Source organism: Sphaerodactylus townsendi, linkage group LG02, assembly GCF_021028975.2.
Source record: "Sphaerodactylus townsendi isolate TG3544 linkage group LG02, MPM_Stown_v2.3, whole genome shotgun sequence".
In the NCBI taxonomy this organism is placed as follows: domain Eukaryota; kingdom Metazoa; phylum Chordata; class Lepidosauria; order Squamata; family Sphaerodactylidae; genus Sphaerodactylus; species Sphaerodactylus townsendi.
This window is the reverse complement of record NC_059426.1, coordinates 160,193,952-160,216,456: the sequence shown is the minus strand read 5'-3', so window position 1 is coordinate 160,216,456 and position 22,505 is coordinate 160,193,952. Positions and strand designations below refer to the sequence as shown.

The following is a 22,505-nucleotide window of genomic DNA, read 5'->3' as shown; positions in this document are numbered from 1 at the left end:
GACCCTGGTTGGTCTTGTTCTAGTTATCACTGCAGAAAGCCAAAGTGGTTTTGTGCTTAGGAGCGTCAGATTCTTATCTGGTGAGCTGGATTTGTTTCCCCAGTCCAATGCATGAATCCTGCTGGGTGACCCTGGACTAGTCACAATTCTCTGAGGTGTATCTCAGCCCTACCTACCTCACAAGGTGACGGTTGTGGGAAGAGAAATGGAAGGAGTTTGTAAGCTGCTTTGAGACTCCTTACAGTTGAGAAAAGCAGGGTATAAATCCAAACTCCTCTTCTTATGAAAATAAAACAGAAAAATTGGTGATGACCACTGACCTGGATATCTTTAAAGGGCGCTTGGACAGATTTATGGAGGAGAAGTCAATCTATGGCTTTTTGATCCTTCTGGATCTGAGATTGCAAAGGCCTTAGCAGACCAGGTGCTCAGGAGCAGCAGCAGCAGCAGAAGGCCGTTGCTTTCACATCCTGCATGTGACCTCCCAAAGGTGGGCCACTGCGAGTAGCAGAGTGCTGGACTAGATGGACTCTGGTCTGTCCCAGCAGGCTGTTGTTCTTAAAAATTCAGAAGAAAGAACCAAAATAGAAAGGGGAAGAGAGACCAGATCTTCCTGAACCACCACCCGGGGGGGGGGGGGGCGGCAACACATACAAAAAAACCCCTCAGGAAGCTTAATGCAAAACACATTGGGATTATTAATATTTTTGAATGAAATTTTCTTCCTATTGCAACTTTGTTTTGTCTTCATCTTTTCCCCCTTCCTGCCATCATACCCTGAGAAACTGTTCTGTGCCAAGCAAGCTGTGATGCTTTTATCTGAGATGGCAAATGCCCACACAGCGTGCACAAAAATTGGCAATTTTCCTTGCCAGAGCTACAAAATGTCACAGGGGAATAAGCGAGCTTCTAACGGCCCAAATAGGAAAACTGTTAAATGTAAGGTGTGCTAAATTGTACCCCATAAAGTAACATTGCCTTTAATTGAAGGCCATTAACCTTTATGCAACAGATTTTGTGGCTGCCAAAGGTTACCTTCCCAGTCAAGCGAATTTTACACAAGGAAGGTTAAATTGTGATTTTGTCATCCTGTCTGGTGGCCTTGTGCATTCAGCGCTTGGCACAACAGAGCCCGTTCTCCTGTGAAGTAGCCATTAGCAGGTCAAGGTCAAGGCAACATTTCAAACAGCAAACTCCCGTGCTGCACAAGTCAACATCTCTGCTGGAATTCTTTTGTGACTATGCATATTCATTGGCGAAGTTTCTGTAGTCAGCATTAAACAAGCTTGCTGCTTAACAGCATGGCATTCGGCATTCCCGATCCCGCCTTTGTGACCCATTTTTAATTGCTGTCCGTACGTCTTTGTATTATTTTAGGTCTGTTTTTAATTATTTTAATGATGTGTTTTTTTTTCAGGGGGTGACTTTTGATGGCTTTAAAATGGGGTGTATGTTTTCCTTTGTTAATTCCTTTCTGGAGGGGGCACTGAGCAGCTGTGGGGGCGGGGGGGGGCACAGTGCCTGAGTTAGTCCCAGACGCTATTTTAAGTAGATATGCCCCGATCAGTTATTTTGTGCCTTTGTTTTTACATGTTACTTTCCCCCTATAATTCTAAGGCAGACACTGTACTTCTCTTAACGACAGGCTAGATGAGATGAACAGACCTCCTATTGTTTTTCAAAGCAGTTCCGGATGTGTGATTGACGACAATTCTGGGAGAGGATGGTTCAGTTTTTTTCCCATATGATATTTTCCAAATGAACCTCCTCCAATACTGTTTGTCTTCCAAGATAAGGTATACAGGTACTATTTAGTTTTCCTATGCATCGCAAATGGCAGCTGAAGAGGTGGAGGAGAAAGAGTGATTTGCACTATATGGATCTCTTAGGCTTGTAGTTTACATCACTGGAATAACAGTAGGAACCTCTTCATTTTGCCAAGCGTTCCCCAAGCCTCAACACAGCTTCATATGTAAAGAAGATTATCATGTTTGTAGGAAAAGCCCGGACAGAATTGAGTGCGAGGCCCTTGAAAAGAACTCTCACTCCCTCTTCTTTGATGCTCTCCCTGGCACAGTGCAGCAATCCAGTGTATTTACGATGCCCTTCACCATCGGCCTGCAACCGTGCTTTAATAACATCCATGGGTGTTGCTGCGCCCCAACCCAGCACTCCAGCACAGCCTCCAGCAAGAAGTACAGCCCAGAGATCTGCAAACACATACAAGAAACGAACTATTATTAATATGAAGTTAATCCTTTAGAAAAAGCCACAGATTGTAAAGATCATAAGCTCAATTCTATTCAAAATATGCAAGACCTATAAACTATTACAGTTGCAAGGCACTTTATGGGCTGTTGCAACCAGCTCCTAGCATTGCCACTTGTAAAATATTGTTGTTATTCTTCTAACTCATAAGACTCTTAGACCCATTATGCATGGAATGCTTACATTGGAGTTCTTAGGTGAGCAGTGGGTTTGCAGTGGGGTCTCCTCATCTTTCTGTTTACATACAAGAAGGCACTCCACTGCCTGCAGCTCGACTACCTGATGAACTTTCCTAGGTGTCTGCTTTTCCTGGTTCTCTTAACTCCGCTCATCAATTCTTTCTTAAAGGCACACACTTGCAAGATTGCTGGCTTTGTTAAAGTGCTTTAAATTGCTATTATATCAATACTGATATTAATGCGGTTATACTGATATTGTAATTCCTTTCAAAATCCCCCTCCCAATGAAAGAGGAAAAGCAAATTCCTGGACACATACTGCTGAAGAAGGGAACCCTTAACGTGCACTGCAGCTGCTGCTGCCCCAGGAGGAGAGAGAGGCTTGTTACTTTGATATTCCTCGGTATTTCAATATTCCTGTAATAATCAATCATTGTTTTGATAGATTTAAAATGGTACAAATGCTTGAAGTTGAAATATAGCTTTACAAAGCCCTCCCTATCATCAGGGAGGGCAGAAGTTGAGGGGGAAGGGGGAGCCAAACTGCCCAAAACAAAGAATAATGCAGCGCCATTTCTTTCACCTTCCCTGAAAAACAAGAGAAAAGGTCACTCTTGGCCCACTTTCGCAAGCAGCAGAGATTATGGGATCTGCCACACAGTGAGTGTGAGAGGGGGGAACAGAAGCTCTGCCCCAAAAAGAATCTCCCTTCAGCACAGGGCAGAGCAGCAGTGTATAATCAGCCTTAGATGGGATTGCCAGCCAGGAAAGTATGGATGAGCATTTCAGGCAGGTAGTGGGGAAATGATGACATCACTCCCAGGTAAAAAAAACATAGCCAGGTGGGTAATTCCTAGCCCTACCCTATTTTGCTCCCTCCATTCTACTGAATAAGGGTGAGGACTGAGGCAGCTTGCAGCAGACATTCTTGCAAAAGAGCTAACTAACTGACAGGCTTGCCAGTTTCCCTCTGGGGGTGAGGATTCTCCCCACTAGCTTTCCAGTTGCTGCCTCAGATCCTGTGATTGCAGGCATGGTGGTTGACCCTGGGACCATCTGTGTGCAAACTCAGGTGTTCTGCCACTAAGGCACGCCCCCTAGAATAAGTTGGCACAGACTAGGCAAATGATGCTATGTGGCCAGAGTACCTATTACGAAACTCTGTTTGAACTTCTGTTGCCAAATTGGTTGACTAATAGATTATACCTTCTGATGTCACCCTACAGTGGTGACATCTACAAGGATGTTAAAAAAACATGCAAACGTATCTCTGATTCTTAATAACTGAGCCCATGCTTGCTTTTAAACACACAGTCAAATGATATAACATTGGAAATGCGTTCCGAGAATGCTGGAAGAGCATTAGTATATTTATCCAATTCTTACTATTACCACAGGCATACGATTTCACCATTGGAGCAGGGAGATCTGCATGAGCATTGCACCTTTCTGAATGATGAGCTATTTGATTGATTTTATTTTTAACACTTGACCCTCTCTCCTTGCCAGAGACCACCAACATCCCTGTCTAGTAATGCTTGGGAGGAAGACAGAAGGAGGAGAAACTTGCCCAGGGGAAGAATGGTTGGGCTGTTCTCTGCTTGTTTAAAAGAAGGAGAAGGAGAAGAGAAAGAGAGAGAGAAAGAAAGAAAGAAAGAAAGAAAGAAAGAAAGAAAGAAAGAAAGAAAGAAAGAAAGAAAGAAAGAAAGAAAGAAAGAAAGAAAGAAAGAAAGAAAGAAAGAAAGAAAGAAAGAAAGAAAGAAAGAAAGAAAGGACCACCACACTGAAGTACATAGTGGTTTAGAGATGGAGAAGGTCCCAGATTTATCCCATGGCATCTCCAGTTAAAACTCACATGTTGACACAACTCACGTGGAGCACATGTGGTGACTGCTGTGTGCATTTAAAGTCACATGTGCTATTTGTGTGATCAGTGCTGGGAATTTGAAGTTGTGCACAGGCCCAATCCAGACTGAGACTGCCGTGTGCAGGGCAAAGGGGTTTTAGCCTCCCCACCCACTGTTTTCCTAACCAAAAACAGTCCTTGGGAGCAACTAGTTGCCTCCTTGGGGAAACTGACATGTAGCCATCAGTGTGTGTAAGCTCTAGTCATAGGATGGATGATGTCACATGATATCATGCTCACAAGGCTGCTATGTCACATGCTTGTAGCTCATAGGGCCCCACATTGCTGCCTAGATGTGTTCAAGATTCTAGCCTCCAGGAGAGGTCTGAATATCTCTTGGAATTATTGATCATTTCCATACTAGTGACGAGTTTCCTCTGGAGCAAACTGATGCTTTGGAGAGAGGACTTTATGGTACTGGACCCCACTGAGAATGGTCTTCTCCCTTGTTGCTCTAAAACGCTCCATCACCAAATCTCTAGGAGTTTCCCAACCTGGCAACCCTACTCACCCCAAACTCCCACTAGTGTCTGGAAAAGTTGAAGATTGCAGCACTATTCAACAGCAGAGATTCCAGAAAGAATTCCAGTCTCATTCTGTCTAATTTAATGGCACTCTGATTTAATGAGAATCAGGGCTTGTGTAACCCCTGTGTCAGAATGGGATGACCCTGAAAGGGGTGGAGTCTGAAAAGAAGTAGAATGCTGCAGAACTCATGAGGTTGGAGGAAGCAAGGCGACCAGGCTGGGACCTTGATTGATTTTATTAAGCCCTTAACACCTTGTTTAAGGGTTTTTGTGTATGTAAATGGTGAGAGTTTTCTGGGAACCTTCATCATCTTGAATCCCGTTCACCAAGCCTCTGAAGTCTTCAAAACCAACCACCAGCAAAGAAGAACTGGACTTGGCAATATCAGTAGACTGTAAATATAAGGACTTGAAAATGCAAACTTAACAGGACTGTAAAGTGTAAATGTTAAATGTTTTAAAGTGTTATTTGTTAAGAGAAGTAAACTGTTTTGTTTAAATTTAGTTCTTTGCAACTCCTTCCAAGTACTGCCCCACAGAACCCACAGAAAGAGGCTACACTTGCGGGTGGGGAGATCTGGAATTTTATAGCAATAAGGGAGAAGGCCATTCTCAAATTTATTGTGGATTTGGAACGGAAGAAAGTCCACTGTCACAAATGATGAAGAAAGGAGAAGGCATGATTTGCTAAACTGGGGAAAGGTGAGCCTCCAAAGATGGTCTGGCTGGTATTTCACAGTAGGAATCTCAAGAAACTTGGACATCATGGCTATGGAAGGCAGACCAAAGTCTGTTCAAGAAACTAATCTGGAGAAGAGTTTTAAAGATACCATGAACTGACAAAAATACAAACAAATGAGTTCTAGGTCAACTCAAGTCTCAACTCTCCCTAAAAGTTAAAATGACTAAACTGAGGCTATCATACTTCAGTCACATTATGAGAAGACGTGAGTCACTAGAAAAGACAATAATGCCAGGAAAAGTTGAAGGCAGCAAAAAAAAAAGGAAGACCCTACATGGGATGGATTGACTCTAAAAAGCAAGCCATGGCCCTCATTTTTCAAGATCTGCGCAAGGCTGTTAAGGAAAGGATGTTTTGGAGGACATGGATTTATAGTGGTTGCCATGAGTCAGAAGAGACTTGAGGGCACTTAACACACGTACACATTTCATACTGAGTTTCTTGTTACCATAGTTTCAGGTGGGTAGCCATGTTGGTCAGCAGCAGAAGAGAAAGATTCGAGTCTAGTGGCACCTTAAAGACCGACAAGATTTCCGGACTATTCAGTTTTGAGAGTAAACTTCCTTTCATCGATATTTCTCTGAGAAATGGATCTTACACACTCAAAAACATGTGCCTTGGAACAAAACTCCCCAAATCTGTCATGACGACGACACTCCCAGCATTTCTTGCAGGCTGTTAAGTGATCTGAGAAAGTCAGCCTCTGTATACTCTTTCTCACCAAAAGATGACAGGAGATTTGTAAATGAACCCACCATTTCCTGTTCCTTCATTGTTCTAGAAGGCTCCACGTGGGTCCTAGTGTCTTGGGGACAGAACTAGGTAAGCACTAGGACCCAAACAGAGCCTTCTAGAACAATGAAGGGCCAGGAAATTGTGAATTAATTCACAAATCTCCTGTCATCTTTCAGTAAGAAAGAGCATAGTTTCTCAAGGTTGCTCAGGTCACCCTTCAGATGCAAAAATGGAAAAGAAAACAAGGAAGCGATGAAAGCAACATCTTCTCCTGTCAGTCAAAGACAGAGCAATTGAGCTTTCAACATCCTGCAGCATAATGAAACAAAACTACACAGAGGAAATATTAGTCTGAAGACACATTCACATAATACGCATACATCATTTCACCAGTGAGCACACTTGCCACGTTTTTGGCAACTTCCACACTGTTAATATGTTGCAACTGAACCTCTAGGTACAGCTAGACCAGGGGTTGGCAACTTGCGGCTCTGGAGCCGCATGTGGCTCTTTCGTCCTCATACTGTGGCTCCACAGCAGCAACACCAACGACGGCAAGTTGCACTTGGGACGCGGCGAGCGCACCTCCTTCCTTCCTTCCTTCCTTCCTTCCTTCCTTCCTTCCTTCCTTCCTTCCTTCCTTCCTTCCTTCCTTCCTTCCTTCCTTCCTTCCTTCCAGCGTCCTTTCCCCTCCTTACTTCGTCTGGCGCCTGGGAAGGAAAGGAAAGGATGCCGGAGGGAGGGAGGAAGGAAGAAGGAGGGGGCGGGGAAGGAGGCGTGCTCGCCGTGTCCCAAGGGCAACTTGCTGTCGTTGGTGTTGCTGCCGCTGTCTATTCTGCCCGCTTGGCTGAAGGCAGGACTTGGAGAGGGCGGGGGCGGGGCTTGGGGAGGCGGGGCCAAATGGCTCTTTGGGTGCTAAGGGTTGCCGACTCCTGAGCTAGACTCTAGTGGCATTTCTTGTATTTTGGCACTTTGGACAAGCGTGCAAACTTTCCCTTTCTCCAAATCAAGCCTCAGGCAAACCTGTACCTCTGGGTGGCAGCCAAAGGGACCTGTGTACAGGATTAACCTATAGCTATCCAAAATTTAAAAGCCAGTGCAGAGAGGTGGATAAGATAGACAGCATTCAATCTGGAGGCTTTATTTGTGTTTGTGTACAGCGGGGGTGGTGGTGGTGGTGGTAGAGAGGCTGATGAGTTTACTGCACAACAAAAAAAACCCCACATTTTCTGCTTGCAGGTTCATTGGTCCTTGCTTTGAGAGCCTTTAAGTAGAGTTTTCCTTTTAATATGAAACTATTAAATAGGACCAGCTCTATGTGAAAATAAATAATGATGTTTCCGAGTAATCACCATGGAGAACTGGTCGGTTCATACATTCAAAATGCCAATAGTTTTCTTTTCTTCTTCTTTTAAAGGGTCCTTAAAGGACAGCTGTTGCTGAGATGTCAGAAGTGGCCAGGGCACCTCTGCTTTTTTTTAAAAAAAGTCGATCTTCAAATGTATAAGTTATTTTATTTAATGCAGCTAATACTTACCATGTGACTGAAAAGAGGGGGAAACTATTTAAAACTTCATAGAATCGTAACAATCAGAGTGTCAAGATTACAACTTCCTGCGATAATTGGAAGAAGAAGGAGGAGGAGGAGGAGGAGGGGGGGAGGAGGAGGAGGAGGGGGGGAGGAGGAGGAGGAGGAGGAGGAGGAGGAGGAGGAGGAGAAGAAGAAGAAGAAGAAGAAGAAGAAGAAGAAGAGTTGGATTTATGTTCCCCTTTTCTCTCCTGTTAGGGGGCTCAAAGGGGCTGACAATCTCCTTTCCCTTCCCCCCTCACAACAAACACCCTGTGAAGTAGGTGGGGCTGAGAGAGCTCCAAAGAACTGTGACTAGCCCAAGGTCACCCAGCTAGCATGTGTGGGAGTGCACAGGCTAATCTTAATTCCCCAGATAAGCCTCCACAGCTCAGGTGGCAGAGCGGGGAATCAAACCCGTTTCCTCCAGATTAGAGTATACCTGCTCTTAACCACTACGCCACTGCTGCTCTGGTCATGTGGTTGTTTCCCTTTTGTGTTGTCCTCCCTTTTTTTACTCTTTTAGCACTTTGTGCTATTAGGACTACCAACCTACAACTAATTTCCAGACTAAAGAGATCAAGTTCTCCTGGAGAAAATGGCAGCTTTGGAGAAATGGAAGTCCCTCCCCTGGTATTGCCCCTAAATGTGCAGGAATTTCCCAAGTCAGAATTGGCAGACCTGGTCGGCATAAGGTACTTTCCCCAGTTGGAAATGAGAGCAAATGTTGCTGTTTCCCCTTTCTCACTAAAAAAACCCACTTTACACCCATGCTGTTCCCAATGGTCCACTGACCTTCAGGAGTCTGATTCTGGGGAGACAGTGAGCTGCAAAGGAGGGGTCGGCTGCAAAGTTCTTTTCCATGAACATTGTTCCATTTGTGCTAGACAAGATCCACCCCATTAGAGTATACACTGGGGTGCTGTGTGGTTTCTGGGCTGTATGGCCGTGTTCTAGCAGCATTCTCTCCTGACGTTTCACCTGCATCTGTGGCTGGCATTCAGTGTAGAGTGTCTCTACACTGCAGAGACACAGGCCACGCAGCCCAGAAGCCACACAGCACCCCAGTGATTCCGGCTGTGAAAGCCTTCGACAATAAAGAGTATACACTAGTTACAATGAGATTGTTAATCTCCAGATGGGGACTAGAGTTGTTCCAGGATTATTACTGATCTCTAGTCTGCAGAGATGCAGCTTTGGGGGGGTAAACTGAATGGCAACACATTCCTGACAAGGTCCCCACAGTTGGCAACTCTAGTAACAATAATTCTGGTATGATCATAAGAAAGAGCCTGCGGGATCAGACCAGAGTCCATCTAGTCCAGCTACTCACAGTGGCCTACCAGATGCCTTTGGGAGCTCACCAGGTAAGGGGGAGGGGGTTCTTGGGTTCAAACCCCTCCCATTACATGTCCGGCTTGCTTGAAACAATGCATGGAATGGAACAGCTGGAAAGCCCTCAGTCACCGAGCCCACCCCATAAAAAAATCTATACCTACATCACTGGAGCTCACATGCAGGTTGTGAAAGCAATGGCCTTCTGCTGCTGCTGCTCCTGAGCACCTGGTCTGCTAAGGCATTTCCAATCTCAGATCAAGGAGGATCAAGATTGGTAGCCATAGATCGACTTCTCCTCCATAAATCTGTCCAAGACCCTTTTAAAGCTATCCAGGTTAGTGGCCATCACCACCTCCTGAGGCTGCATATTCCAAACACCGATCATGCGTTGCGTGAAGAAATGTTTCCTTTTATTAGTCCTAATTCTTCCCCCCAGCATTTTCAACGTATGCCCCCTGGTTCTAGTATTGTGAGAAAGAGAGAAAAAATTATCTCTGTTCACATTTTCTACCCCAGATCCTAGTATTTATGGTCGTCTAATTTATTCTTAAGCAACCTAATAGCCCAGGCTAGACTGATCTCACCAGATCTCAGAAACTAAGCAGGGTGGGCCACTCTGTAGTGAATGTCAACCACAAAAGAGACATTAAAGCTTGTGAACGAATCCATTCCTATGAATACATTGAAAACAGAACTGGTTTTATATCCCCGCCCCCAGGTGTTTTTTTCCCGTACCTGGCTTGGTTTTCCCAGCTGGAGTAAGCCAGTCACAGAGGGCAGAATAGGTGAGGAAATAGGTTGCAAATGAATGGCAGTCTCTACACAGCAGAGCCAAAGATCCCTTGTACAGGCCCGAAAAACCTTCTTCCTTTATTATCATCTGCAAGCAGTGCACAGCACCGTGGTACTTAGGCTTGGAGGCAAAGAGATGGGTTGAGTCCATCAAGTGACGTGGCTCCTTCTGGATCTGTAGTCTCACTTTGGCTAACTCCGCAGGTGCCAGAAGCACAACCTTAGTGGTAAGTAGAGGAGTTAAAGTTAGCCCTTAGCTATAATTGAGGCATTCTGAAGAACTAGAAAATATGGCCGTGTTCTAGCAGCATTCTCTCTTTACATTTCGCCTGCATCTGTGACTGGCATCTTCAGAGGATCTGATAGTAGGAAAGGAAAGCAAGTAGAGTATATATACGTGTGAGTAACAATGAAGATAGCAAGGTCAATAGGTGAGGGCATATGAATAGAAGTAGCCTGGCCTTTGTTCCCTTTGATTGTATATTGTTTATAGTCATCCTGTGTTTGTGCGGAGCTGATTAGTCACTGTCTTGACTCTAGTGTTTTTCAACACTGGCAGCCAAGTTCTGTTCATTTTCATGGTTTCTTCCTTTCTGTTGAAATTGTCCATGAAGAAACCATGAAAATGAACAGAACTTGGCTGCCATGTAATATATACATGACATGTTATATTAAAAGTACTAGTGTTCCATGATTATCAGAAGAAAAGATGTTCACCATGAGATGCGTCTATGATGTACCACTTTTGAGTGTCTGTTCATAAAAGGAAAGTACTAGAATAATTCATTCAAAGTTACATAGTAAGAGCTTCAAAAGAAAAAGATTCTGCAGTGACATGCCCATATTTTCATATATATCGCCATTGAGAAAGCATGTTAAAAAAGAGAAAGATATTTTGTTAGGACAGCATGTTTGAAACACAGGTAAGCACTTTCACTAAGGACCGTGAAGACTTTATTTTTGGGGAGATATTTGGCATGAATTAATGTGCTTTTTTAAAGCATTCCATGGTAGTAATAAAACTGTTGGTATCAGTTTTGTTGACATTTCTTAAAAAGACAGATAAAACATTTTTAAAAGATTAAAATAAACGTTAAGAAATACTTTTGAAAGCTACTTCTGATACCTATATGAAGCACGTGAACGCTCTTCCCTCCTTCCAGTTATTTGATGGTGCGCTATTTCACTCTTCACCTACCCGGATTGCACCAGTAGCAGATGCAGCAAAAGATATATCCACTTTTGATGGCTTGCTGTCTGCAGAGCCATATCTTAATCTGCAGATGTTATACAGGAAGTTTTTGTAGACGCCAAATGAGAATGATGAAATAAATGATGCCATGACGATAGTCATTGAGACACCTCTGAAGAAACCGGGCACCTAGTGCAAACAGGAAGTGAGAAGGACAATGTCTTTTTAAACCAAGAAAGAAAGAGGAGTCGTGCACAAATTGCTCAAAATCTCCAGCATATGGGGCTTTTACAAATATATTAACAAATCAGTAGCTCTTCTGTGCATGGTAGTTAGATGAGTGGATATTTATTTATTGAAAACATTTCATCCCCCCCTTACCTCCCTGAACTAAAGGTAGTAATAAGAGAGTGAGAGACTTGCCTGTAACCAATAGATTTTTTAAAAAATACATACTTTCTCTGTTCTGTAAGTTTCTACAATACAGTGCCATATTCCCCGATAGCTGTTCTCTGTCTGAATTCGGACCTGCAAGAAATTAAATTTAAGTTAATATCATGCGAATGACAGCAGTCCGATTCCAGTTAGGTCAAACGGAGCATGGCTCATTCAGAAAAGATCAGCTTGTCCCAAAAGATTATTTCATTCATTGGGATTCCTAATCTCCGCTTGACTAATTGACCTTTTACGTGGACTACATAGCAATACTTAAAATGTTGCCTTGGAGGTCATAATATTGTTTTTCTGGGTTTTAGAGTGCTGCTTATTCTGAGTTATGTATTTTAACTATTTGTCACTTATTTATTGTGCACATTGTTTTAGTTGTGATTTTGTTGTACACCGCTCAGAGCCCTTCGGGGATGGGCGGTTTATCAAATTTAATTGTTGTTGTTGTTGTTGTTGTTGTTGTTGTTGTTAATAATAATAATAATAATAAGATGATGATGATGATGATGATGATGATGATGATGATGATGATGATGATGATGATGATGATGATGATGATGATGATAAAGATTCTTTCAGCGGTATTATGCCCTTGACCAGAGGCGAAGCTCCAAGGGGGCCGGGAGGTGAGTGATGCACCGGCGCACACCCCTGTGGTAGTGTGGTGAGGGCGTTATGGGGACGAGGCATTCCGGGGCGGGGTGGAGGATGCATCAGTGCACCAGGTACTTTCCCCCCTTGCTACACCTCTGCCCTTGGCTAGATCTCCCTCTCCATGCGCTCCCAGTCTAGCTTCTGTCATCATTAGGCAGAAGAGAAATGTTTCCCCAATTTAACTGAATCCAAGAGCATTAGATATGCTATTGTTTCAGCAGTATTTAGAAAAGTACTATTTTAAAATACCTTTACAGTGTCCAGTGGATACCCCAGGGCAGCACTAACACCACCTGAAACAGATGTTTAAAAAGATTTAATTGTATCACTTCAAAACCTCACAAAGGTCATCACAATTTATTTTTTAGTAGAAAACTTTAGTTCATTGGCAATGCCACATGTGTTAGTATCAGAATAGCTTCTTGGGAGACCCTGGTTCAAATCCACACCCTGTCTTGGCAGGTGACTCTGGGCCAATCACACACTCTTGGATTAACTTTCTTCACAGGGTTGTTGTTGTGAAGATAAAATGGAGGATGGGAAAACATTGCAAGCCACTTTGGGGGAAGCTATAAATGAAGGAAGTAAATCTCTCTATTTCTCTCCCGGTTGCTTCTAAACTGGAAGTCAAAGGTGCATTCAAGAGAAAGGAATCTCACACATTCCAGTTTGTATGGTTGTTTTTCTATAACATCAAGGTCTGCACGGGTATAATGCAGGGTATGTGTGTGGGTATATTCAACACATAAACAGGTATAGCTAAGTTCTGAAGACACTGTTCTATAAAATTTACTGTGTAGAGGAGGGGGCACACAGACTGAGCAATATAGGGACATAGGTATAGATTTTTTTATGGGGGGTTAAGTGGGCGGGGCCAGGAACCCACCCGTCCCAGCCTCAGTGTTTATAAAAGCAGCTCTCCGAGGCCGGGGATGGCAGACTTTCAGGAGAGTCTGCCAACAAATCCCTCAAATTTTAGTGATGCTAGTCTAAAAACAGCACCCCCTACAGGCAAAAAACCAAAAAACACTAAAAAATACAAAAACCGCAAACGGGGGCGGAGCTTCGGACAAGTAATGGGGGGGTTGAACCCGAGAACCCCCCCTTACCTAAATCCGTGAATATAAATGGGAATTCCTTCCAATTATTTTTACTCTGTTGAAGAACCCATCAGTACTTGGGAATGTCCACTTCCCAGCTGAACGGAGGGGCAGCAGTGAATCAAAAACAGCAGCTCTCGATATGCAAAGAACCAGATGGAGGGCTGTGAGCACCCTGGGGGACAGGATCTCTCTCTCTCACTTGCAATCCAGTGTAAGTACTCTGAACTTGCTACCTACCCCATGGAGTACCTGTTCACCTTCAGCAGTATTCTCCTGGTTATGGATTGGATCCAGGCAGCTTTTTAAAACCCAGTCTCACCTAATTCTGCTCCTTACTACATCCCCTGTACAACATGGTTTTTGTCCTTGAAGGTCCTGTGGTCCCCAGTTATGGGGACCAGGTCTCCCATTACAGTCTGTGGAGCTATGCTAGGATATATCCCACTCTCCACCTTTGTTGCCTACTGCTGCAGTAGGTGAACTTACAAGATCACTTCCAATTGCTTAACTGGAAGTGATGTCATATGCAATGGTGACACTCTAGCAATCCTCCAGAACTTTGTTTCTGCCATATAGATTGGGGGGAGGGGGGATTGCTAGAGTGTTGCTGCAATGCATATCACTTTCAGTTGTGTGACATTGTAACATTGAGTGCTATTGTTCATCAATTGGGCGGTATATAAGTTTGAAAAATAAATAAAATTAAAATAAATTACCCTGCCCCCAAGAATTCCCAGACATGACACAGCACAGCATTTTTGGGTGGACAAAGGAGATCCTTCTTCCCCTTTTCAGCAGCAGAAAAGCTGTATCCAACCCCTATAGCTGTAACTTGAACACCAGTGTTCTTGTCTCCAAACGGATCTGGCCTAGATGAGTACTCCCCTATAACTTCTCACCACTTGGAGGAGACAGCATGCAACAACTACAACAACAATAATTAATAATGATACATTTTTGCTATCATTCAGTACAAGAATTATGAACTGTTCAGTAAATTAAAAGCTTTAGATTCATAATATCTGTGCGAAAATGTTAATTTCTCAACAGAAGTGTCCAAAAATACATGGGCAAGGCAAATTAATCATTACAGACAATCAGATAGTTTTGTATGTAGGTGACAGACCAACATTTTGAACACAAAGTGAACAAGCCAGAAATCAGGAATTCTGGAGAGGAAGCATAGACATTTTCTAAACGAAACGAAATGAAACTAAATAAAACTTGGATTCCAAAGCTGTTAGGAAAATAATTTCTAATACTTCATGTACGTGGAGACCTGGAAAGGTGGCCAAGTGAGAATTATTTCTAATGACTTCTGTAAAGAGCTTCTTCAAATGTAAATTTATAAAACAGAATATTGCTTCACTGTAATTTAGCATGGTTAAGGGAAACCACAGGGTAATTACAGCATAGGAGAACACATGCGCTTAGCTTTCCCATCACCAGCCTTGCACAATCTGCTTGTTATTCAGGCATCAACACTGTCATTCCACCACAAGCCCAATTTCATTTGCAAACAACATTAACCTGCACTTCAAACATGTGGTCTGCATGTTACCATCAGGAAAATAAAAAAATATTTTCCTGAGCCTATTGCTAAACCACACTGGCTAAGGACCAGAGCAAAGAGACCAGTGTTATCCAAAAGTCTCCATAGGGGCTGGAAAGGACGTATATATATATGAGTGCGCTAATGTTTCACATATATATATGGTTTTTTTCTTCTTATATATGCTTTTATTATTATTACTTTTTAAGACTTCAGTATAAGCCCCTCAGTAAAGTTAATTTTATTGTTTGCCCAATGTTTCAAGTACCTCTTTTGTCTCTGTAGTTCGCCTTTCCCAAAGTCGATTCAAGGTTTATTAATGTTAGTTTAGGATATTCTTGGTCACATACATAAGGTGCTTTTTATTATATTGTAAGTTCTTTAGGATTGCATCTAATGTTTAAATTAGAAATGTTACTTTAGGTATTTGTATCTGTTAGTAAAAGTAATAGCTTGTAGCAGCTGATATTAAGGCCCAAGGAAGGTAGTCCTGGAATTCAGTTTGGACCAACATCCGGTAGATCTCTTTAGCCAAAACAGAGACCCTTTTGGAATTACAAATTGAATCTGATGACGGCAGCCCAGATATCCCAGCTGTTGAAGAATGCGCCAAGATCACCATTGGACCATTTGAACTTTCTTTTGTTGTGGGACTGAGGCGTGGGAGCCTCAGAACATAACTCAAGGAAGCAGCCCATCTGATAATCAGATTCCTGGGTGCGTTAACAGTCTCACCCAGTTTTATGAATGGACACTCTCCGCTCCCTGTTCCTGCGCTCTTGTAAAGTCTTGCGGGGAGACGCCTGACAGCGAGATCTCATGGTTCCATTCACAAAGTTGCAATTGTCCCTCTCTTTTATGTGTTGATTGTTGCAAGGTAAGGGACCTGCCCCCTTACCTGCCCCCTACCTGCCCCCTTGCCCTCTTTTGATCTTCATGTATAAAGGGTGCTGCGCTTGACTACGGCAGCGCGATTCCCCTGCCTGAGCTGTAGTAACCACTTTCGAATAAAATATTCTGTTTTCGAAGAACACCGGCTTCCTGCGCCTCACTACATTGCCTGATCTGAAATCACTTAATGTTACCGAAGCAGCAGCGGTAACATGCATAGGCCCCTTTCATAGGCCCAGTTTCCCCCCAATTTTGAATTTTGGAGTAAGGCTGTGTAAGCAATGGATGTATTGATTTTGAGGGACTTAAATTGTCTGTTACGAAGTTTCTACACTGCTTTATGTCCTGTGCTCCAGGAGAAAAACAACACAATAAATACATAAACAAAATAAGAAGCTTATTTTGCCTTAGCAGACCAGGAGGTCGGGAGCAGCAGCAGCAGCAGCAGCAGGCCATTGCTTTCACATCCTGCATGTGAGCTCCCAAAGGCACCTGGTGGGCCACTGGGAGTAGCAGAGTGCTGGATTAGACGGACTCTGGTCTGATCCAGCTGGCTCTTTCTTATGTTCTTATGTTCTAAGCTGCATTTCCACTAGTTCTATGCAGAAGGTCAGTTTCTGTGTGTGGTCCAGCAGGGAGGAGTCGAGTGTGGTGATTAGGGCTATGCTGCCAGACCTACTCTGGGTTGCCACCTCCAGGGTAGAAAATCCCTGCTGGTTTGGAGATGGAGGCTGGGGAGAGGGATAAGCAGAGATGTGATGCCATAGAGCAGTGGTGGCGAACCTATGGCACGGGTGCCAGAGGTGGCACTCAGAGCCCTCTCTGTTGGCATGCACAAACAGAGCCCCCCCCCCCCCCAAATCTAGGCTGGCCTGGACTGCTGGGCTTGATTATAAGCATTAAACCTAAGACCTAATTTTGGGAAGGCAGTGCAGATAACCCTGTTAAGCGCTGTTAAACCCCACTGATTTTCATGCAAAGAACTAAAGCACGATCGTTTACCTGGGAGTAAGCTCAGTTGCTGGCAATGGGGCTTGCTTCTGAGTAAACCCTCCTAGGGTTGTGATTCACCCGTTGGAAGAGTGGCACGGTTGCTTCAAAGCAAAGCCACCAACTACCACCAAGCTTACTCCCGAGTAACGCATGCCTTGGAGCCAACTGTTTTTTCCTAAACTAAAACCTCAGTATTCAGGTTACATTGCTGGCACTTGGCAATAAATAAATGGGTTTTAGGTTGCAATTTGGGCACTCCGTCTCAAAAAGGTTCGCCATCACTGCCATAGAGTCCACCCTCCAAAGTTGCCATTCTCTCCAGGACCTCTGATCCCTGGAGTCTGGAAATCAATTATAATTCTGGAAAAGGTCCACGCCTCACAATATACCACCAAGGACTACCCGGGTGGCTACACAGAGGCATGTCAGAGCACTGTTGTAACTGGTGTCTGATCATCAAAATCTAACTGACAGATATCATTGATGTGACCGGTACAGCCCTCCCATTCTCCCAGAGTTTCTAATTGCTGGTAAAAGTTAACTGTGATTGGCCAGTAAACCAGATATAAGGCTACAGTGTACTGAGGTCTGAGAGACTCTTGTCTTCGCACTGCCTGGCGGAGCACTTTGTCTGTGTGAGCTATATTTGTGAACGAATAAAAGTAGGACCCGCTTCTGTGAAGGCGCTGGACTTCCCCTACTGCAGTACAGTGTAGTAGGTTCTCTACCTGCTGCTACAGGGGCTTTGCACTCCCATGCCTTCACAAGCCAAGCAATGGCAAATCACCTCTAAGCACCCCTTGCCTTGAAAACCCTACAAGGTTTTGTATCCCTCAAAGGATCTTAAGGCAGTAGGAGATTCTCTTCCTTCCTCTATTTTCTCCTCACAATAACCCACTGAGGGAGGTTTACCTAAGAGAAGCCATGAGTAGCCTGAGATTGCCCAGTGGCTAGATCATGGTGTGTGCTTGGATCTCGTCAGACACTCAGTCTTCTGGTTCTGGTGAAGAAAAGGACGGTGGTAATCTCAGTAACTCTCCCTGCTTTTTGCTTTTATTTTGTTTTAAAGTGTACTATTTTGAGCTACAAGAGAGTTTTTTTTACTGCTATTCTGGAGCTGTTTCCACATCCATCTGGCTATCTATATACTGAAGCTAAAAGGCTGCGTGTGCTGGAGAGACTAATTGATAGTTGCTCTTTTAATTGGACTGTCTCCTCCTTGCCAAGTCAAACAGGAGCTAAATCAGAGCAAAGCAAAGTTTTAACAAGGAATTTCTTTCGGACTCTATCTCAGCTCATTCTCCTGGAATCGTTGACTCTTTTGCTTTATGCTAAGATAAGTGTCAGATGCTCTGGGGAGAAAAGCAGGGTGTACAGCGAATAAATAAATAAAGCAACGGAGGCTTTGAAAGTTACTTGAAGGTCTTCTTTCAAAGCCTCTGTTACATTTTTAACACATACACATTAAGAAGAAGAAGAGTTGGTTTATATACCCTGCTTTTCTTTGCCTTAAGGAGTCTCCAAGCGACTTACGACCACCTTCCCTTCCCCTCCCCACAAAACTCTTGTGAGGCAGGTGGGGCTGAGAGAGTTCTGAGAGAACAGTGACTGGCCCAAGGTCACCCAGCAGGCTTCTTGTGGAGAAGTGGGGAATCAAACCCAGTTCTCCAGATTAAGGCCACCGCTCTTAACCACTGCACTACACTGACTTTAAAAATGTGCTGTATGTACACACTCTGCCTGTGACATGTGAAACATTATATTTCATGTTATTTTGCTTCCTCACAGTGTACCAAACAATAACAATGAAAATGAGCATCTAAAGAGGAACTGGCTACTCCAAGAGGGTCCAAGCAGAGTTCTAATGTGATATAATGCTGTTGAATTAACACCTCCTGCCATGAATGACCAGAGGCGTAGCTACCAGGAGACCAGGGGGTGCGCGTTGCACCAGGCACGCGCCGGCGGGGCGGGGGGGGGGGTGCGCACAAAAATTCAGGTTCGTTTGTGGTTTTTTGTATTTTTAGTGTTTTTTTCAGTTTTTGGCCTGTAGGAGGTGCAGTTTTAGGCTAGCAGCACTGAAATTTCAGGGATTTTTTGGGAGATTCTCCTGATGACACCATCCAGGTTTGGTGAGGTTTGATTCAGGGGGTCCAAAGTTATGGACTCCCAAAGGGGGTGCCACCATCCCACAGTGTTTCCAATGGGAGCTAATAGGAGATGGGGGCTACACCTTTGAGAGTCCATAACTTTCGACCCCCTGAACCAAACTTCACCAAACTTGGTTGGTATCATCAGGAGAGTCTTCTGAAATATTGGTGCTGCTAGCTTAACAATTGCATCCCTGACAGCAGGCACCCACCCAAAAAAATCCCCAGATTCTCCTTTTATATCCACCCCCTTCGGCATGGATTTAAAGGGAGAATCTGAGGTCCCCAGTTTAAACATTGAAAGTGATGCTGTTTCAGGGTGGGGGATAATCCACCCCAAAACAGCATCACTTTCAATGTTGTTTTAACTGGGGACCTCAGATTTTTCCTTTAAGGTGGATTTAAAAGGAGAATCTGGGCTCCCTAGTTTAAACACCATTGAAAGTGATGCTGTTTGGGGGTGGATTCCAGCATCACAGTGGCCGTCCATGGGGGAGCAGGGGGTGCAAAACTCAGATTTTGCATTGGGCTCCATTTCCCCTAGCTACGCCTCTGTGAACAACTCGTCTTGCTAATGCTTTAAAGAAGGCACCGTTGATTTCTGACAGAGCCCTTCACGGACACTGAACCCCATCCAGCAAGAGATAATGAGACCAGATGAATGGGCGTACATCAGCCTCATCCACAGAAGGCACCAGTCACCCTTTATCTGTTGCTGCAAGAGTGACAGTAAAGAAAGTTCTTCTCATATTCACAAGGGATTTCCATGCCCCAAACCAAGGCCCAAAATAGTCTCAGAAGACTTGATGCTGCAGCCACAATCGGGAAAGAAAAACAAACAGCCGGGATCTGCGTGAATGAACTTTCTCTTTGGCTAACAAGGACGTACATTTACAGCTGCTTCTCAGCACAGTTCCTCAGAACGAAGTCATGCTGCAGTCAGTGGAATCTATTCCCCAGCAAGTACAGTGAAAGCTCCAGCTTTAGCACTCCAACATTTCTCTGAGTTTCCCTGCTCAGATAAATACACAAAGCAGCCAAATTTGGTATTATTGGATGGATCAGTTGAAAGGATTCCTGGTCATGTCTAAGACCGGACCCTGACAATGTTTTAGATTTTGAACTACCGTATCCCATGGAAAGAAAATCAGAAAAAGGGGAACATTTTGTGGCTGTGAGGTGTAGATTCTCATGTGTAACAGTGACTTCCAACTAAGGTTGCCAACACTAGGGTGGAAAATTCCTGGAGACTTGATGGTGCAGCATGGGGAGGGAAGGGGAGGTTTGGCCAGGATCTTAGTGGGTAATAATGCCATAAAGCCCACCTTCCAAAACAACCATTTTCTCCAGGGGAACTGATTTCTGCGGTCTGGAGGTTGCTTGTCACTGTTGGAGACCAGTGGCGTACCGCTAATGGGGACATGGGGTATCCCATGCCCCTGGACACACACCGCCAAGCCCCCCGCCCGGCCTCCCTGCAGACTGGCTCGTGCCTTCCCCAGGGGCCGCGGCGCAGGCCTGACCAGGAGCCCAGGAGCCAGCCTGCCACTGTGGAGGGGGAGAAGGCCTGTGGAGGGGGACATGGCCTGCCCACCCACCCTAGTGAAGGGAGGGGGAGGGGTGGCATGCAAGGGAAGGGGAGGAAGGGAGTAAGGGGTGGCATGCAAGGGAGGGCTGCCATCCAAGCCACCCCCGAGCCCTGCCCTCTCCTGGCCTCCCTGCTGGCTCCCATAAGTGGAATGTGGGCAGTGAGCCAGGAGGGGGGGGGCATGGGGAGCCAGGCAGGGAGGCATGGGGAGGCAGTCATGCCCCCAGGCAGGCCCAGTACACCACTGTCGGAGACCCAAAAAGTCTGTTGACAGCACAGTGCCTCTTGGCCACCATAGTGTGAATTGCTGGCCTTGTTTTATAGCTTTGCATTTGGCCCAGTTTTGATATGGAAAAGGTGGAAACAGATATAACCTTTCCAGCTGTGTGCTCACAGCTACTTTGGAATACTGTGATAAGGTGATTTGGGGAATCAAAGGTGAATGCCCTATTCAGAACCACTCTCACTTTTGTTTCTCTCTGGTGCAAAGAGGGAGGATAATAACAGACCACAGTATCATTGTGGCATGGCTTGTAGGACATAGATCCTGGCAGTGAGGTAGCAACTGGGACAGTCGGGGCTGGTAGAGCCAAAGAGACTGTTTTTATGAGGATTGGCCCAGAATCCCAGAAAGTAGGGCAGGGCTGGCTAGAGAGTCAGCTAATCTGGGCGGTAAAGACACCCCACTGGGGTTAAACTAAAACGGATGGAAAAGACCAGCCAGAGACAAAGCCCAACCTCAGGGCAGTGGTGGGATCCAAAAATTTTAGTAACAGGTTCCCATGGTGGTGGGATTTAAACTGTGGTGTAGTGCCAATGGGGCTGGGCGGGGCACGATGGGGGGCATGGCCGGGCATTCCGGGGGCGGGGCATTCCTGGGCGGGGCTGCAGCCGCTGCGCCAGTCCTTGGGCGGGAAACAAATGCATGCAGGCACAGGCTGCCACGCACGCCGGTGCACCTCCTGCTAGGCTGCTTCAAGTTCTGCGCGCTACTGCTGAGAGGAAGGGCATAACTAAGGCAAAAATCACGTGGCAAAATCACCCATTAGTAACTCCCTCTCGGCACACACAAATAATTAGTAACCTACTCTCGGGAACCTGTGAGAACCTGCTGGATCCCACCTCTGCCTCAGGCTGGGTCCGGTTATTGAGACAGTCCTTAAATGCCATATTTCTAGAGCTCCCAGCTCCAGGCTGGAAATACCTAGAGGATTTGATTTGATTTGATTTGGGGGGCGAAGTCTGAGAAGGGCAGGATTTGGAGACAGGACAACCTCAGCAGGTACCATGCCATAGAGTTCACCTGCCTCCAGGGAAACTGGTCTCTGTTGTCTGGAGATCAGTTGTAATAGCAGGACATCTCCAGTCCCCACCTAGAGGTTGGCAACTCTATGTAGTGTGCAGGGGACGGGAGATGGCCAGAAGTGAGAAAGAGTGGCGCTCTGGGGTGTGTATGTGAAAAGAGCGGCATTTAACTACTTGCTAATATAGCCTACAAGCTGTAATGTTGCTGGGCCAATAACAATGCCTTTATTGTTCATGTGAGCATCTTGTGCATTCCTCAGGGCCCCTTCCGCACATGCAGAATAATGCACTTTCAATCCACTTTCAATGCACTTTGCAGCTGGATTTGACTGGGCGGAATAGCAAAATCCACTTGCAAACAATTGTGAAAGTGGATTGAAAGTGCATTATTCTGCATGTGCGGAAGCGGGTGACAGGCATGAGTATGTCCACTAGTTTGCTGTTGGTACTGGTGCATCAAGCACCACACATGATGCCTGTGTAACCCCTGTGTAAGATTGGGATGACCCAGGAAGGGGTGGAGTCTGAAAAGAAGCAGAATGCTGCAGAACTCATGAGGTTGGAAGAAGCAAGGCTA

The 22,505-nt window shown here is 44.9% G+C and overlaps 1 protein-coding gene across 1 annotated transcript in view; it reads right to left on the bottom strand.

Moving 5' to 3' along the window:
* Window positions 1-1,929: 1,929 nt before the first annotated feature.
* SLC25A47 (solute carrier family 25 member 47) overlaps window positions 1,930-22,505 on the bottom strand; it is a 32,723-nt gene continuing 12,147 nt past the window's right edge. The window contains exons 2-6 of the mRNA XM_048485392.1: window positions 12,596-12,639; window positions 11,702-11,773; window positions 11,252-11,434; window positions 9,997-10,273; window positions 1,930-2,210 (exon numbers count right to left, since the gene is read on the bottom strand). Of these exons, the coding sequence (XP_048341349.1) occupies window positions 1,930-2,210; window positions 9,997-10,273; window positions 11,252-11,434; window positions 11,702-11,773; window positions 12,596-12,639 (857 nt within the window). The remainder of the gene's footprint in view (window positions 2,211-9,996; window positions 10,274-11,251; window positions 11,435-11,701; window positions 11,774-12,595; window positions 12,640-22,505) is intronic.